Source organism: Cyprinus carpio, chromosome B10 (genome assembly GCF_018340385.1).
Source record: "Cyprinus carpio isolate SPL01 chromosome B10, ASM1834038v1, whole genome shotgun sequence".
Lineage (NCBI taxonomy): Eukaryota > Metazoa > Chordata > Actinopteri > Cypriniformes > Cyprinidae > Cyprinus > Cyprinus carpio.
In genome coordinates this window covers 926,550-945,566 of record NC_056606.1, presented here as the reverse complement: position 1 = coordinate 945,566, position 19,017 = coordinate 926,550, and the positions used below count along the sequence as shown (strand labels likewise).

General features: G+C 43.0%; 1 protein-coding gene and 1 long non-coding RNA gene across 2 annotated transcripts in view; one reads left to right on the top strand and one right to left on the bottom strand.

Annotated features, from left to right (window-relative positions):
* Positions 1-19,017, top strand: part of slc12a2 (solute carrier family 12 member 2) — a 56,542-nt gene that overhangs the window by 12,690 nt on the left and 24,835 nt on the right. The window contains 4 exon segments of the mRNA XM_042732067.1: positions 15,151-15,270; positions 16,408-16,483; positions 16,746-16,841; positions 18,807-18,946. Of these exon segments, the coding sequence (XP_042588001.1) occupies positions 15,151-15,270; positions 16,408-16,483; positions 16,746-16,841; positions 18,807-18,946 (432 nt within the window).
* Positions 1,388-13,771, bottom strand: LOC122138636. Its single transcript, XR_006155705.1, has 3 exons — positions 13,691-13,771; positions 13,159-13,210; positions 1,388-1,523 (listed from the first exon to the last, which is right to left on the bottom strand). It is a non-coding gene; the product is annotated as an uncharacterized LOC122138636 (long non-coding RNA).

Sequence of the window (19,017 nt, the reverse complement as noted above, 5' to 3'; positions counted from 1 at the left end):
TGGAGGGCGCATAAGTTAGCGATATGCAATACAATATTTCTTTTTATAAAATCTATTTAAGTATATTTAAAACATTAAATAACCAACATATGTTTCACATTATTTCAGGGAAAATAAAGCATTACTACAACTCCTGAAAGTGAACAAGCCATGTTTTACTGTTGCATAAAACAAATCAGACATGTAAGCAAACAAACAAAAATAAATAATAAAATAAATCTCACCAACACTTTGCTCCACTTGGTATAGTTATATCAACCTGAAAACATCAAGAACATTCAGGTACACAAACATTTGAAACAGAGTGGAGTTACTTCTTTGCTCTCTTATTGTTTTCTTAACATGGCTTGCTTGCTTGGTCACATTTCAGCATTGATACTAAAATCGTTACAGATTTTTGGACAAGAAAACCAGCATGTCCACTTTGCTTGGTTTCAGAGATGGCGCCGAAATGTAACTACATTGCCTGAGGTGCTGAAAAGTCTTTCAGATGGTGTGCTAGTGGCAGGCACACAAAGATACTTTTGCGCCAGCTTACGTCAGTGTGGAAAATTGACCTTATGAATCCCCCTCCATGCCAAAGGGTCCTCCTCAGAATGTCAGAATGTAGCTGTTAAATTCTGCTTCTGCCATACTGAGCCATCCCGAGCTGAGTCGTACCACGCAGTGGAGAAGCGCCAAATGATTACTTGGTCAGGGGATTCAGTGGGAGATGCAGATGTGACTGAGGTCTGTAAGAGGCTTCCTTAACACTTCTTCATCATCTTTGCACTTGTGGCTGAGTCCCTGTCTCAGATGTCAACAGCAGGTTGTGTCTCGTAGAAAAGAAAGTAGGCACTCATAAGCTCAAATCATTCTTGCCATTTAAAATGTTCTTATCTTCTGAATTGCCTTCATTTCTGATATTAACCTTTAACTAATTTCTGCCAGTTTTTCCTTACAAATGTAGTCTTTTTTGAACTATGGGTGTGTAAAAGTGGCAATGCTCAGCAGAGATTGGGTTGTGGGATCATCATATTTTGACTCCATGTAGGCCAGCACTTTGGTTTTTAATTGAGCGTGTCAGCTCTGTCTTCATCATCATCAGCAAGTGTTTTTGTCTTCAGTAAATGAAGAACAGGCAGAAGATAGGAAATGCATACGTAGTCATGGTTTTTTATAGTGCTTTTTTGTTCTTTTTTGATGATCTGTTGTCCTACTGGACCAGAGGTCCGTCATACATTCAAAATGTTCGACATCTTTCAGCTCCAACATGACGCGGTTGCGAGTTTGTGTGTACATTTGGGGAATAGTAGTTTGGGAAAAATAGGACAGAGAGGGAATGTTGTGTTTACGTTTTGTGTTCTTGAGGTGCGCGGGACGTGTTTTCTAGACTGTGGCGATCGGAACCATATCCTTTGCCAGATATTGTGTTATGGCCTCTGTTGTCTCTTTATGGTGGCGGGAGCTTGCAGGATATGGTGTTTAGCTTTCAAAGCTTGATGCTATGGATTGCTGCTTAGGTTCGGGAACGAGGGTTGATTCTAGCAATGCAACAATAAAAATTTTTCAGAAGCAATCCAATCTGATACCAGCACAGTTTAAAAAAAATAAAATCAGTGTAGAATTTCTATACTTCTGTGTCTACCTGATCATCACTCTTTTGCATGTTAAACACAATCTACTACATATAGACTACTTCATTTTCATGAAAAATAACAAATGGAAAAATATATAATCATAATCTATGACAAAAATACTATTATAAACTAGGTTAGTGGATAATTCAGCAGCAAAGGATACTCTAGAAAAATCACAGGCGCACAATAATTGTATAAAATCTAGTGAAATATTTTATTTACAAATAAAAGTGAATAAGTCTAAAATCTGGTAAAATGTTACACATTGCTCTTTGTATTGTTGTAAAATACATTCATGAAAAAACAAGTAAATACATTTATATAGAAATATAAAAGAGTTTCCTTTAAATGTATAGCACAGTAATAAAGGCAGCAACGTATGATAGATAGGACAGAACAAGAAAGACTATTAATAATCTTTGATTGTGCAGAAAAGTATTATAATACTAAAGGCGCCAATACAGAGCGGCACAGAGTTCTTATGCACATCCCGTGTGCAGAATGATGTGCTTGAAACAACACGGAGTCACAGTGTGCAGGCTGCACAGCCCTCCGAGTCCATATAGAAAAGTAAGTACAAAGGGAAGAGATATAGACACATAGTGTATTAAATCTGTGCGTTAGTTTATTGAGCCTTTTCTTTGAACAGTTTTAAACCTCAGTTGCTGTGCGCTCTTGAAGAGGGTTTGATGGTTCTGACTGTAGTAACCGAACGAGACACAGTTTGATTGCTGAATGGAGGATGACTGAGCCTCAGCGGAAAGAAGAGTTTATGTGAACTTGAATATATTGACTTAAATATTAATCTGTACCACACATTGAACTATGGAACAGCTTCAGGACACTTGAAATATAGTGCACAAAAACGTTTTGGTGCTTTATAATGTTTTCATGCCTTTCGTGGGGCTCAACAATAACACAGAATAGTATACTCACGATATCGGATTTGGATCGGTCCCCTCTGACCGATACCGGAACAAAACAACACAGCGTTGCAGATGGTTACCACTATGTCAGGCAAGGCAATTTCATGGCAATCAGCTGACTGTTCATTTGGTGTTTTCATCAAGATGGCAAGATGTTGAATTACTTCCATCGCAGAGATCCTTGATGAATGCCAGCGTGATTTATGGCTGCTTGATTATGGCATAAATCATAATCACGAATCACGATTATTTTGGTCAATATTGTAATCAAGATTATTTAACACGATTATGAGGGGGCCATATGACCAACACTTTATATGAGTGATTTATTTAAAGATAGTGATACATATCAAATATATAAGCTATTTCCTGTAAATAAGGTTGCTATGACATTCACATTGTAGAGACCAGCGGAATTTCAGACAAACAAACAAAAAGTTCTCAACATTATTGAAAATAATTAAACTGTCAGTAAGGAAAAAGAAAAGGACAAATACAATAGATAAAAAAAAGATACAAATGAAACAAACTCTGCTTTAATGTTTTTTTTTTTTTTGTGCAAGTCTCAAACAGCCTTCTACAGAAATGAATAATCAAATGTCAAATAAAACAGCATTGTCTTCACTTGTCTTCATAATTAAACTTTTTTTTTTGTTTCTTATTGAAGCTACAAAAGTCCTTCAATCAAGAGCTGTGTGTGATTATGAATTTGTCTTTTGTTGTTTGATTAATATTAAGCACACAGTCGGGTTATGAATTTGTAGCGCTGGAAAAGGGGGCAGAGTGGAGCGCAATAATCGTTAACTGTTTTTCGATTAATTGCACAGCCCCAGCGTGATTTATTTAGTGATTGTGATGTGATCTCCACGCAGGTGATGTAATGATTGTCCTGTGTCAGTAGAGGGTAAGAGCATGCTGGGACGGGCCTAAAACAACAGGTTAAGGAGCACTGGTTCCCTGCGCCTCCGGCCCCGGCTCCATAGTGATGCTCCTCCCATGAGAGCAATGAAGGCAGCATCCCAGTGGACACGCATTACCTTTATCACACCTGAGCTCAGTGTTTCTGAGTGAGCGTTTGTCATCAAAATGGGCTTCATATGAGATCACTAGTGATGATCTGAAAATGAGATCATTCATCAAGCAGCACTCAGAGAGTGACCGTCGCACTCTGAGCACTGCGGTATGGTGACCGTCGCTCTCTGAGCGCTGCGGTGTGGTGACCGTCGCTCTCTGAGCGCTGCGGTGTGGTGACCGTCGCTCTCTGAGCGCTGCGGTATGGTGACCGTCGCTCTCTGAGCGCTGCAGTGTGGTGACCGTCGCTCTCTGAGCGCTGCGGTGTGGTGACCGTCGCTCTCTGAGCGCTGCAGTATGGTGACCGTCGCTCTCTGAGCGCTGCGGTGTGGTGACCGTCGCTCTCTGAGCGCTGCGGTGTGGTGACCGTCGCTCTCTGAGCACTGCAGTATGGTGACCGTCGCTCTCCGAGCGCTGCGGTGTGTGGTGACCGTCACTCTCCGAGCGCTGCGGTGTGGTGACCGTCGCTCTCTGAGCGCTGTGGTGTGGTGACCGTCGCTCTCTGAGCGCTGCGGTGTGGTGACCGTCGCACTCTGAGCGCTGCGGTGTGGTGACCGTCGCTCTCTGAGCGTCGCTCTCTGAGCGCGCCTGCAGTATGGTGACCGTCGCTCTCCGAGCGCTGCGGTGTGGTGACCGTCACTCTCCTAGCGCTGCTGTGTGGTGACCGTCACTCTCTGAGCGCTGCAGTGTGGTGACCGTCACTCTCTGAGCGCTGCGGTGTGGTGACCGTCGCTCTCTGAGCGCTGCGGTGTGGTCAGCACTCAGAGCTGAGCGCTGCGGTGTGGTGACCGTCGCTCTCTGAGCGCTGCGGTGTGGTGACCGTCGCTCTCTGAGCGCTGCAGTGTGGTGACCGTCGCTCTCTGAGCGTCGCTCTCTGAGCGCTGCAGTATGGTGACCGTCGCTCTCCGAGCGCTGCGGTGTGTGGTGACCGTCACTCTCCGAGCGCTGCGGTATGGTGACCGTCGCTCTCTGAGCGCTGCGGTGTGGTGACCGTTGCTCTCTGAGCGCTGCGGTGTGGTGACCGTCGCTCTCTGAGCGCTGCGGTGTGGTGACCGTGAGAGTGACTGCGCTGCGGTGTGGTGACCGTCGCTCTCTGCGCGCTGCGGTGTGGTGACCGTCGCTCTCTGAGCGCTGCAGTGTGGTGACCGTCGCTCTCCGAGCGCTGCAGTATGGTGACCGTCGCTCTCCGAGCGCTGCGGTATGGTGACCGTCGCTCTCTGAGCGCTGCGGTATGGTGACCGTCGCTCTCTGAGCGCTGCGGTGTGGTGACCGTTGCTCTCTGAGCGCTGCATTATGGTGACCGTCGCTCTCTGAGCGCTGCGGTGTGGTGACCGTCGCTCTCTGAGCGCTGCGGTATGGTGACCGTCGCTCTCTGAGCGCTGCGGTGTGGTGACCGTCGCTCTCTGAGCGCTGCGGTGTGGTGACCGTCGCTCTCTGAGCGCTGCAGTGTGGTGACCGTCGCTCTCTGAGCGCTGCGGTGTGGTGACCGTCGCTCTCTGAGCGCTGCGGTGTGGTGACCGTCGCTCTCTGAGCGCTGCGGTGTGGTGACCGTCGCTCTCTGAGCGCTGCGGTATGGTGACCGTCGCTCTCTGAGCGCTGCCGTATGGTGACCGTCGCTCTCTGAGCGCTGCAGTGTGGTGACCGTCGCTCTCTGAGCGCTGCGGTGTGGTGACCGTTGCTCTCTGAGCACTGCAGTGTGGTGACTGTCGCTCTCTGAGCGCTGCGGTATGGTGACCGTCGCTCTCTGAGCGCTGCGGTATGGTGACCGTCGCTCTCTGAGCGCTGCGGTGTGGTGACCGTCGCTCTCTGAGCGCCGCTGCGGTGTGGTGACCGTCGCACTCTGAGAGCGCTGCGGTGTGGTGACCGTCGCTCTCTGAGCGCCGCGGTGTGGTGACCGTCGCTCTCTGAGCGCTGCGGTGTGGTGACCGTCGCTCTCTGAGCGCTGCGGTGTGGTGGCCGTGTGACTGTGTCTTGGGTGTGGTTGTGTTGTGACTGTCTGTGTGTTTCTTGTGGCTGTGTTTTTGGTGGGGTCATATTTGTTGAGGTTGTCAGTGTCTTCCTCTGATGGATACAAACACTGCAGTATCCCATCACGCTTCCCCGTGCTCTCTCATGTGTCTCTGCAGCAGCATCATGTGGTCTTTATACTTCTCAAATTCAGGCTTGCGTATAAAAATGTCCATGTGCAAAGAGTGACAATGATATACAGTACACCTCCTCTAATCAAGTGTGTACCTATAAAGAAACAGGAATCTACAAAGTCAGCAAACTTGGAATACTCTTTAAGTCTTCCGTAACTTTAGGTATTACTGCTTTTACCTTTCTTAGCACTTTCTGAGCATCGAGTACACAAGTTCATGACAAACTATCATCTGTCCTGTTGAGTTCCTGGAGAATGATTACTGCCACTGAACTTCACTTCTCACTGTACTCTTCTTGCTGTTAGAGCCAAAATGATTGACTTGGTCTCATTAAGTCTTCCCAGGAGTCTGTGTTTTGTTAATGTGGACCTTGGGAAAGGCTGCATGTGATTTAGCTCCAGTAGGTACTTCCTGTGGGCATAAACGAGCGTGTTGTGTCTCCCTGGGTGAGATGATGAAATGTCACTCTTCTCACAGCTTTTGGTGGCTCTGTTGACACTTGCTTGGAATTTTCCTGCTCTATTCTTAGCAAAAGTCACTCCTTGTGACAAGAAAGCTCGTTGAATTTCTGGATTAGTTTTGCTACAGTGTTCGTTCACGCTTACAACAATCATTGGTTAGTCTTCTTGTATCCTTGGCCTACTGTGTGCAATGAAGTACGTCACCTCACAGTTCTCTCAATTGGCTCCATTGTCAGGATTAACTGAACGATTCAGTGGGCTTAACACACTTACTTTCTACAAATGGAATATTATACATACTAAACAAGTTAAATAAATTAAGATTCTCAGATTAAGACACATAGCCTGTATTTACATGTGCATTTACAGAAGCTGTCATTTTTGACTCAGTTTTGCTTAAGCACAGCAAGTTGTAAAAGAGAACTGAATCCATAAACTGTACTCTTATTGTCTGACTGTGTGTGTGTGTGTGTGTCAGAATGAAGGCTTTATTGTGTGTTTAATAACCCTTTTCAATATCAAGCATGTTTCACTCTTTATTTTCTCATTCATCCATGTTTATTCACTCTCATACTAACTTTCATACTAATTTGAAGCCCTTGTTTTCCTTCAAAGATAAACTTTAAATCAGACATGCTATTAGCTGTTGAGTCTTTACAAAGGTCTAAAGCAGTGAGGCCTGCAGCACTTTATTGAAACTTTAACTGGAAAGACTGAGTGACTGTACTGAATAAGATGTGTTAGTAGTTTATTATTTTCATATGGAGCTCTAAATCATGTCTTTACTGTCACAAGTACTGTTTGATGTGTGCTTTTAGAGTGTTTTTTTGTTTTGTTGTTAGTTTGTTTTTCCTTCTCTTTTTAAACTAGTTCTAGTAATTTTTAAAGGGCCATGAAACCCCCCATTTCAGCACTGTTTATCTCTCACAACAGTTTTAAAAAATGCTAAAAAAGTGGACGTGCTGCGGAGGAGGGGGAAGAGGGGAGACAGACAACACACACAGCTTCACGTTCAGACAGTTTCATTTCACTCCCATCGAGTTAAAAATACAAATAAATGCATAGCCATTTGCACTCTACATCGAAAAAACATGTATATGAATGCACTGTTTGTGTCACGGAGCTGTAAAAACGGTTATGCTCACCAAGTGAATGAATCGCATTTGTGCCGAACTCTTATTACAAAACAAAAACAAACACTCTTCTTCAATCCATGAACGTTTCTCTCAGTTAATGTGCGCGATGTCATCTCACAGTCTGAAACGTGTCATAGCGAATCAACACATGCGGTTGTGAATAATTAAGCGAAGTGTCTTCTCATAGGATAAGAACACGCAGTCTCGTGAATAATTTAATAGACACAGACGTGTCATCTATGTACTATAGTCCACTGCCACGTCACAAATTGTGACATCATCACAATGTAGATTTAAACCCGGAAGATGAAAAAAGCACAAATAACATTTAAAATTAACCAGTTTTCTCCAACAGTTATGAATATCGATGCTAACATTGTCTTCTGTGACGTACAACACAAACACCTCTGCTAAAAACTCAGAAAAAGTAGTCTGGGGTTTCATGACGCTTTAAAGCTATTTCCCAACCTTCCTGAAAATGCCACATCAGACTTTTAAGAGATCTCTTACTGAAACGTAATACTTGATTTTTTTTTTCTTCTCATCTCTTATGAATGAATTGTGGGAGATGAGCCCTGGCTCTTAATGTGGCGTGCTGAATGGGCTGGAATGGGCGCTGTGGGTTTGCTGGGGGCTTTTCAATGGTTTTCAGTTACAGTTGTGAATGGGTTTGAGTAGATCCAGCAACAATGAGCCGCTTTGTTGAATGAGATGAGCTCACCCTCGCCTCGCGCGCCACTGAAACTCTCCGTTCACATCTACACATGCAGCCAGCAGGAGGACTCTACCCATCATTCCCTGGGCCCCGTCTGGAGGGTTTGTGCTCATGCATGCAGTTTGTGCAGTTTTCTGAAAGCTTGAATAGAAGTGAAAACTCTGAACTGAGCTTCATTCATGCTCCTGGATCAAATATAATGATCACTCTGGATCTGAAACTGCTTTTTCCCTTTGGCTCCTGGATGCAAATCAAGATTCCTCATTGAAAATCCGGATTCACTCGAACCCTTCAGTAAAATGCAGATGCTGTTGCACATATATTGAGTCTTGGAGTCCTCATGCTTATGTTTATGCATATTAGGATTAGATTTTTGCTCAAGCGTTTCCGTGTCTGTAATCCATGGACATGAATGTGGCTCAGATCAGTGTCTGTTGTGCAGATGTGATTTAGTTTGTCGTTTAGAAGAGACCGTTTCCGTCTGTTACATTGCTCTTGTTAAGGGTTCGTCGTTTAATGTGTGACTTATCAGCATCAGCTGCAAATGTGGTTTGTACATATTACTATCTCTCTCTTTTGCTGTTGAAGTTAGATCAGACACCCAACTGAAACTGATTAAAACCCTATTTGGGTTCAGTCTTCAATCTGACTGAACACTTTCAAACCAACAGTAAAAAGTGCAGTAAAATCACTACAGTATGTTAAACTAAACACTAAAATAAATGAATTACAACAAACCACTTCAGATGTGTGTGAGATATATTGTCCTCCTCTGTGAAAGCATCAGCTGCTATGAATAACTAGCTGCTTTATCTTAGCTGCTATGTTGAGACTGTATCTTAAGTAGCAGTCATAGTCAAGGGGGAGATCTGTCTTTTCTGATTCTAATTAGTCCAGTCTTCATATAACTGACATGAAAATGTTATGACCAGTCTTAATAAACAAGAGAGGACTAACTTGGAAGACTAGAGGGAGCTGTTTCTGCTTGCGTTCAGCTGTGAACTGCAGTAATATCTCACAGTCCTCCGACCGCCGCTTTCATTTAAACAGGCTTTCTTTCCCCCAGAAAGTATGTGGTAGTAGCTTGATAAATAAACATGCACAGGAAGTCGGCACACATGTGGGTGATGGGGGAGTGGTGCTGCTTCTGTTCACGTGACGTTAACTTTGCGCTGTTCGCGAACAGCAGGCGTGTACGGGATCTTACGCTGTGTTCACAGACATGCTGATAACCGCGACTCTCTGCGGAGATCCTGCATCTTCAAGGTGGCGATCCAAGTCCATACTTCCTGTTTAGAGTGGGTTCTCACTCATTCCCATGTCAGGACCAAACAAGATCTTGAAACCGTAATGAAACGGGAAACAAAGCGGCCCATTCACCGCATATTAATTGAGACTGTGGTGGGATTGTTTTCCATGATGCATTTGGAGCCGCATGGGTAAGATGTGCCCATGTAAAATGTGCTGTTTACCCATTCTAATTATGTTATTTACCCAAGTTAATGATGTCAGATCGGTCCATCAGCATCCCTCCCTGAGAAAACAGCACTGCTGATATCACAGGAGCTCAGTGTCCCTTCATTAACATCCCGTCAGCACTGGTGGACTCCCTCTGAGCACTTAAAACTGACTTATAAATAGCATGTCATAAAAGCTGCTGCACTTTCTGACATTACGTATGTTGTATTTAGACTAAAGTCTTTGTTATATGGGTGACTTTGTATTTAGTTTTTCTTTGTTCAAGCTACCATGCTGCATAGTCAGATGACACAAGGACTGGTGAAATTCTTTGGATTTCCTTTTCGTCTTTGAGCTGCTTCATGGAAGAAGCCTCGTTCACAGTCTTCATCTCAGGATGAATTTGGGGTCTCAGGGGTTTGATCTGGTTCCAGGGAATAGAGCCACTGAATGGTTTTAGTGGGAAGTGACTTGGTTTGGAAGGTCCGAGTCTTGAGAAATGTTTGGAGAAGGCAGCTCTGCAAGAGTTCAGTGGTGTTGTGAATCTTTCATCAGCAGAAAGAGAGAGATCAGATTGAGACACTGATGCGCTGTGCTTCTCTCATGAGTGTGTGTGCTGAAGGATCAGCGTCTCCAGTAGTGTGACTGTGGCAGAGCACTGGCTCTCTGGAGGCTGCAGTCTGCTGGACGCAGACAGGAGGAGGACCGCTTTAGGAAAGTCTGGGAGCTGTGTTTTAGCTGTGTGTTGATGTGCAGCTAATAAATAGTGATGTCCGCAAACTCAACCTAGCATTTCATCTAGAGCATGCGCTGCTAAATGTTGGCAATGATGACCATCTTTCCTAACCTCTGCCCAGTGTGGAGCTCCATGATGTCTCTGGGTTTGGTAGGATGAAGAACACAAGCTACGCTGATGTTATTGTGATGTGCAGCGGCTCTAGTGAAGTCTGTGTGTGGCGTCAGGAGCTCTACAGCATCTACACACTGTTTGTGTTGTTCATGTTTTCCAGTCTGTATTCTAGTGTTACAGACGGCAAGTGGCTCTAAATCAGGGGTCGGCTTGGCTGTAACCTTACATTAACGTTTATGCACTTCGCAGACGCTTACAATTTTTTTTATCAGTATGTGTGTTCCCTGAGAATTGAACCCACAACCTGTTGAAAAGCTCAAACAAAGCAGTGTTTTCATCCGCACCATATCCATGTCCGTGCCGCTGGACGTCTGCGGGACCGATGCTACAGGTCCCTCACTGATCAATTACTGATACACACTTTCTGTTCAATCTGACTGAATCATTAACTAATGTGTTCTGGGGGTTCAGAACCTGCTTCAGCAGGAACCCATAAAAAGAACAAATGAATTGGAAAAATAGGTAGTTGCCAATTAAGTTTTCCTGAGCAGTTTCAGGCAGCTTACGCTCTTCTTTGTCAGCTGCACCACAAGGATACATTTTTTACGTGTATTTACGCTTTGGTCTGAAAGCAAACACTGCACCACAAGGATACATTTTTTACAGGAGAGCGTACACCATCTGCGTACAGCTCAGATTCGCCAAAATGGCACTACGCTGATTTGGAGAGACACAGAAGAGGAATTGTTGAAAAAAGTAATTATTTTTGTTGTCTTCGTGTACAAAAATTATTCTCATCGCTTCATAGGCTGCATTTACACTGCAGGTCTTGATGCCCAAATCCGATTTTCTGACTATATCCGATTTTTTTGACGACCCGCTTACATCATCTTTTAAAAGTGACCCGTATCCGATTTTTGCATTTACACTATACACTGCTGAAACTACCAAACGTAGACGTTCTGACCCGGAAAAGGAAAGTAAAACAGCACGAAATACAATGGATGCAGATGCAAATAAAATTATACAGTGTTTTGCTTTTCACAATATTTTGAAAAGTCAACAAAAAAATCAGCAAAAACATTGGTCTCGTACGGCGCGGCGGAGAAAAAAGCGCTTAAACCGTGCCTCCCCATATCTCGTGAAATGTCTTTAAACACGGATTTATTTCTGTAACAACCCTGCTTTTTTGCCTGCACTGTCTCTTCACCCCAAAGACTTAAAAGACATGAAACCTTGGCATTGCTCCACTGTGTGTATCCTTCGTCCTCCATCGCGCCTATAATAAGTCTTGTGATCTCAGTTGGTGTTGTCCACCTGAGTTGACGTCACTTTTTTAATGACGTACGACTCGCATTTACTGGGGAATATCCTATTTGTCTGCTTACATGGCACACGCAAATGCACGTATCTGATTCATATCCGATTTATTACCACATATGAATGAGGCCTGAATCCGATCTGAGAAAATCGGAATCCATGCGGTTTTTTCCTGCTTACACGTTCACCGGTCATATCCGATCTGTGCCACATGAGAGGAAAAAATCGGAATTGGGTCACTTGAACCATGCAGTGTAAATGGGGCCATAATGTTACGGTTGAATCACTGATGACAGATGGAGTATTCTGATGATGATTTTCATACTTTCCTGTACCTTGACACTGTTATTTATTTGGCAGTCTATGGGAAAGTCTCAAGCCTCCCTGTTTTCATCTAAAATATCTTAAATTGTGTTTCGAAGACGAACAAAGCTTTTACGGGTTTGGAACGACATGGGGGTGATTAATGACAAAATTTTCATTTTGCGGTGTAGTAACCCTTTATGGAACGACATGAGGGTAAGTGATTAATGACAAAATTTTCATTTTGGGATGGAGTAACCCTTTAATCCCATTTTATTAACCAATGTGAGCTAAGTGTATTGTCACACCCCTAGTGTCTGTGAACGTGATAAAGCTCACAATTTTCCAAGTGTATGACATAGCTTTTATTCTTCAAGTCAATCATATATTCATGAAAAAAAAATAATTTAAAAACAAATTAGTTATATCATTGGGTGCGATGGATAAAACTAAAGTATTAGACGCTGTAGAATCTACATTTGTTATTATATTTCTGATGTTATCTATTTTATCAGTGAAGAAATTCATAAAGTCATTACTATTTAACAGTGAGGGAATATTTAGATCGGGTAACATCTGGTTATTTGTTAATCTAGCCACTGTGCTAAATACATCAGAATGCTGTTCATAGACTTCAGTTCAACATTCAACACAATCATCCCTCAACAGCTCATTCACAAACTGGTCCAGCTGGGGCTCAACACTTCACTGTGCAACTGGCTGTTGGACTTTTAAAGGCGCTATATAAAATAAAGTTTAATATTACTAGTTAGATTCTGCTGTGTGTGTGCTCTGCTGTGTGTGGGCACCTTGGATGGGTCAAGGAAAATCATTTTCTTTTTTTGTTTGCCAAATATCCTTGTGTATGTGTCCATCCCTGCAACCCCCAACCCCCGGAAAAAAGTTCAGGCTCAGATTTTTTTTTGCTTTAACCCCTGAGTAATGTATGATCACTCAATGCAGTGAGGAGCAGAAACACTGAACACTTGTTTGTGTGTGTGTGTGAGAGAGAGAGAGAGCGTGTGAGCGTGTGTATGTGTTTGTGCATGTGTGTGCATGTGTGCGTGCGTGCAGCTCTTTGTTTGATGCACAGTGTTTGGTCATTTGCACATCTCAAATATCACAGCTATTTTAACAGCAATTTTTTTTAAATATCACCTGATTCATCTGCTGGTATATTGTTTGCCACTCTTCTTTCCCATATTCACTGCTGGGAATAAAAACAGGAGACATAAGTTTCATTATTAATTAGACATGCTTTTGGATATTTTTAAAATTATTTTACCCATTAAAACAGAAAAAAATAAATAAAATAAAAAATAGAAAAAATGCAATCAAGTCCAATTAAAACAGAATAAAATACTGCTTCATACTGAAATTCTCTGTTCATCCTGTTGTTAGATTCGGCTGTAAATTAGGTCACTTTTGTTAGTAATAGAATAGTGTTTGTTTGAATAGGTTTTAATAACCACTAATCACAACGTGTGGTAACGAATCCTTTCGATATGAGATCCCCACCTACAGCAGGGTTATTCATCACGGGGTAAAGGTTGTGGCTTTTTTTTAATGGAAGGGGAAGATATTAGTAAAGTGCTGCCAAGTCATTAGGCATGTAATACAGTATGTCCCGCAGCCACCGGCCATCAATACACACCCCTCAATGTCACATATGAATCCCATCAACACTCACTCGTTTGGTCAAGGACACGAGCTTCACGTGCCCTTCAGTGGAATGAACATCCTGAAGAAATGCGCTGGTTGTGGAGTGAAGAGAGATCCTTCTGTCGGGATCTTTATGACAGATTTCTCCTCTACTTTTGTCCTCGGCGTGCAGCGCTGCCATTGAACGCCTCTAACAGATGTCAATACAGCCCCTGGCTCCTGCGCTCGTATCGAACCGCTGCTTGCTTTTTCCACACTCTAAACCAGAGCTTTATGTGCGCTGGACAGGATGTTGTAAACTCCTCACATTGTCATTGTGAAGTCTCTGTGTGGATGTCAGGCCGGTCGTTTATTTCCCAGGAGCTATAACGAGCAGCTGCCTTCGTCATGGCTTTGTTTCTGTGGAGGAGGGACACTTCCTGTGTTTGACCTTTCACAGACACAAGGACAGCAACTGTGCTGCTGTCTCGAGCTCAGGACTGTTTTCATGGTTCAGTTTATTTGCATTAGCCACTTGTCCATCATGTATGGTTATATTAGGGATATTCCATTCAGGTTTTTTTTGTGTGTCCCCAGTCACTGAATATTAAGTATCTGCCAGTACTGAGTTCTGATCAGAAACGTATGTTTCTAGTGTTTAATGCACAATTCAAGTACATTAAAGCTATTCAAATCAATCCAATGTTTGTGCGGAGTAAAAGTAATATACATGTGTGTGTGTGTGTGTGTATACAAGATACACTCTGTTTTATGTGCACAAACTTTAGACAGACACATGGGGCAGACATTGGTGGAATATGGGTCTACTGATGTAAACTTTTTGTATTTTATATGTACAATAAGCAAAATAATTGCAACATAAAGGTAAAAAGTGGAGATATGGTTAGAAAGCATTGGGGTTGTAATTTTGTCACTCAAATCTGAAGCAAGACACAACCCATAGCAATGCATTATGGCAACGACATCTCAGTGTCTGATGGCAGATAAACATGAACGATAAATGAATGAGGGATCGTTACATAAGTGTGCATCAAATACACTGAAACGGAAACTCAAACGTGCGATGTGCTAGAACAGCCCTCACTAGTTCTTCTGCGCAACGCTCTCACATTTCTTCTTCTTATGGTTTAATGGTGGCTAAACACATTTGAGCATCGTCTTTTCCTTGTAATAGCGTTTGGGAAATCTGCTGGAAAAAGAATACTGCCACCTACTGCACAGCACCAGCATGACAGCCGAGGAGAGGCGATACGGATCAGTTAAAATAATGCTTGATCGGCTCCGATCACAAGCCTTGAGATCAGCTCAGGACATCCCTAGTTATATCAGACTACAGCGTTATAGAAATTTGAACTATGACATGAGAAACATTTACTTGAAGATAAGTGCTAAAATGTTACTTTACTTTCAAGCGTTTTCATTTTGGCCTTGAATGTCACTCCATACTCAGTCAGACGTATTCATGCGTGTGGGTATCTGTGATTGCAGGAGCCGTTCGAGGATGGCTTCGCTAACGGCGAGGAGCTGACTCCTGCAGAGGAGGCCGCGGCTAAAGAAGCCTCCGAGTCTAAAGGAGTGGTGAAGTTCGGCTGGATCAAAGGAGTGCTGGTAAGAGTTAACATCTGATCAAACACGCTTCAGCAGAAGTCAGCGCAGCGGTTTATGTCGTTTGTCTCAGAATAGTGTCACCCACACTAAACCAAAGATGGGAATGAATATAACGAGGGTGACGAGTGAGATCTTTCTGCTGCGGGTGATAATTGGTTTTGTTGGTTTGCTGTATCAGCTGCCTGTCGAGACTCCTATTAGAGGCTGAATGTTTAAACTGTCGTGCTGTGTTGTAATGTTTAATATGCTAATACTCTCAACAAGCCGTGGCTTTGCTCAGTGCGGACGTCTTCCCCGCTGACGCGTGTGAATCCAGTAAAAGCTTTATGGTTCACAGATCGGCTCTGCTTCTCGTCTCTTGGTCAATATTTTGACAGGTCTTCCTTGTCCTTAAAATTGTCCTCATTTTCACCTTCCCAGTCTTAACATTTGACACCAAACTGCTTCTCATAGTGTCGACAAGTGAAAATTCATTTCCATCCAAAGTGTCTTTCAAACCACGGCAGGAATTCAGTCAGTCTTTGAAACCGGTTTGTGTTCAGATTTGCTTGAAGGACTGATCCGGGTTCTCCGTCGACAGGCTTTGTGGTGTAATGTCCGTTACCTCAGAAGAAAACTTCTGCTCAACATTTTAGGTGAAGTTTCACTTACACTGGAAGTACATGAGGCCAGTTAGTGAGCATTACAGCATACGCTGTTCAGTATCACCACATGACTTAAACATTGAATGTTTACATCACGTTCATATGGAACTAGTGTAAAACAGTCGCTTGCTGATGGAAGGTAAACTCACCCACAGGAATTACAGCAAATAACACACACAGGCAAGAGTGTGTCCATCTGGAACTGCTGTCACGCCACTAAAAGATTATATTGGAATAGTTTGAATCGAATAATAAACTCTGGGCAGGTTTGTTTGTCCTGTAGAAGTATTGCTGTTATACTGATGGAGTCTTTTGCGGTAACGGACATGATGCCACACAAGCCGTCAGATAGCCGTCAGCCCGCAGCTTTCCTTCAAACACAGATGGGTTCCTGTCCAGCAATTCATCGTCCGGTGAATGAGGTTTGAGAAACGGCTTTGGTCCTTGATGTTTTTGTCAGCATGAGTCTAAACTGCATCCTTCCTCTGTGCAGGTGCGCTGCATGTTAAACATATGGGGCGTGATGCTCTTCATTCGAATGACATGGATCGTGGGCCAGGCTGGAATTGGTAGGTTTGACTTTGGTCGGTCGTGTGAATTAGCACTTCAATTCACAAGCACACTCTCGTGTTTTCATCAAGCTGCAGTCATTTCTCATGCACATGCTGAATGTGGCGGTGAGGCGCTGTGAGTGGTCAGCTGTCATTTTGCACCTTCAACACTGGATATGTACTGCATACAGTGTGAAGCCAGCCACAGACGGCTAGTGTTTAGTGCTGAACCTGATAACCATGAGTCGTGGAGACGTTCACCACCTTTTTATTTCCACAGCGTATTCCTGCATCATTGTTATCATGGCCACTGTTGTGACTACCATCACGGGCTGCTCGACCTCTGCGATCGCCACCAATGGCTTTGTACGAGGAGGTAATTAAAAAAAGTGCATTATTACAACTGTGACTTACATTGGTGCAAAAACCATTCAAAGGGTGTTGTAGAACTGTTACACACAAATGACACAATTTAGATAAATGCTGATGTTCCATAAACATCCAATTGTTTACTGTACACAAGTGACCCCCAACAGGGTTGACATTGTAAGCTCATCTACGGGCAGATGTAAAATGCATAACAAAAATGATTTCACTTGTCCTTTGAGTGTTGCCTTGCGTCATGTTGTTCTTTGTCAACCAGAGTAGGATATTTAATAAGAGCTCTTATTAACAAAATGACAAGTGAACACTGAAAGGACAAGTTAAAGTCTCCTATCATTTCAGTAGCCTTTATTTCCTCAAGGAAATAGGTTGACAACACAGCAGAGGACAGGCCAGAAATGCACCCATGATGAGGAAAGAGGAGAAATGGACAGATTCCCAAAAGAGATTTTTGGTGGCATCAAATTATTGTTACTTAAAGTCATTACTTGCATGTGGTTAACTATGTTTAAATATGGACTCTTGTTTTATCAACCCTATGGGGCAGAATTATTGTTCCTGAGGTCTCCACATGAGTTTTTCTCATATTTGGTTGCAAAGTTTTTTTGAACTCCTATCTGAGTGCATGAGTGTGACACATCTAACTGTTCTAGGACTACACTAACGGCGGATGAAAGGGGCAGTAAGGTACTCGGCATAAAGCTTCCAGTTCTCACAGCCTGTGGGGAAATTCAATAGAGTGTTTTAAGATCTCAGTGTTTTTCTCTCAGGCAATTGAGAGGTTCATTGGCAGTCTGGAAGTCAGAAATGGATAGCTGTTCCTCTCTACAGGCCTTCATCTGAAAGCAGGGTGATGACACTAGATAACATTTTTGTTTCAGTGTGGAAGCAAATCAATATTTTTCCATGAGAACCTCAGGCGTTAGTTATTAACCCAATCACGGGAGGGTGTGTGTGTAGGATTGGGTTTATTTTGAGATCCTCAATGATTTTTAGCTTTCACTGCAACTCTTTTTAGTTTAGAGAACTGCTTTCTCACACTCATCAGAAAATTACACTCACTACTTTACATATTTTGTTTTTCAGCATTGCATGCAGGATTTTTGATGCGTGTTTGTGCTAATGCTTCCCGTCACTGAGGTGTGTAGCCATTAATCAGATTAGGCCTAATCTTCTTTGGTATTCCAGTCATTTATTAATACACACACACTTTTATTAATAAGGTCTAGCTTTAAGCGCTCCCTCAAGTCAATCTGTACTCGGTCTGTGCACTTTTCTCACCCCTGATTATTTAAAAAAAAAATCTTTAGACTAGGTTTGAATATGTGAGGATGTTTCAGCATAGCTGAGAGTACTTCTTTGTTATTGGTAACTTGACCCGTTATGACATTATCCACAGGGGTACCTCAGGGTTCGGTGCTGGTGGGCCCCTTCCTTTCTCACTATATCACTGGGACATATCATTGAGGACTCACGATGGATTGGTCTACCACTGCTAGCCTATATCCGCAACACACACTACTCTACTTGTTACTCCCACTTGCCAGCAGTCAAATTAGCCTGATTCAACCGTTTATTCAGAAAGCTCTCAAAATGCAGTTAACATCGAAGAACAAACACAAGAGCAGGACCAGAATCAGTTAATGATTTGAGTTCAGTGGAAGACTGTAGCATTTGTTTAGAATCCGCAGAATGAGGCCAAAGTTGCCAAAGGATAAAATACCAAAATAACATAACTTAATATGTGAGTATGCAATGCATGTATGGCCTCCTTTCCTTTTGAAAAGACATGTGGGTCCTAGCAATGAACTTGAATTTGAATTTTCCAAAGTGTTTCTGTGCACCTGTTCATGATGGTGCTATTTTCAGAATATTTTAAAGGGTCTCTTAATGATGCAACAGAATAACCTCTAATTGTCTTTTCAGAAAGGTGATCTGTTTAATATCTTTTCTTCAGGTGGGGCGTATTACTTAATATCTCGAAGTTTGGGCCCAGAGTTCGGCGGCTCCATTGGTCTGATTTTTGCCTTTGCCAATGCTGTGGCCGTGGCCATGTATGTCGTGGGCTTTGCAGAAACTGTAGTTGAGCTGCTCATTGTAAGAGGCACAATTCTGTTCTCTCATACATTGTTTAGTTTGCTTTAAAATGATTGTGTGTAGACCGAATA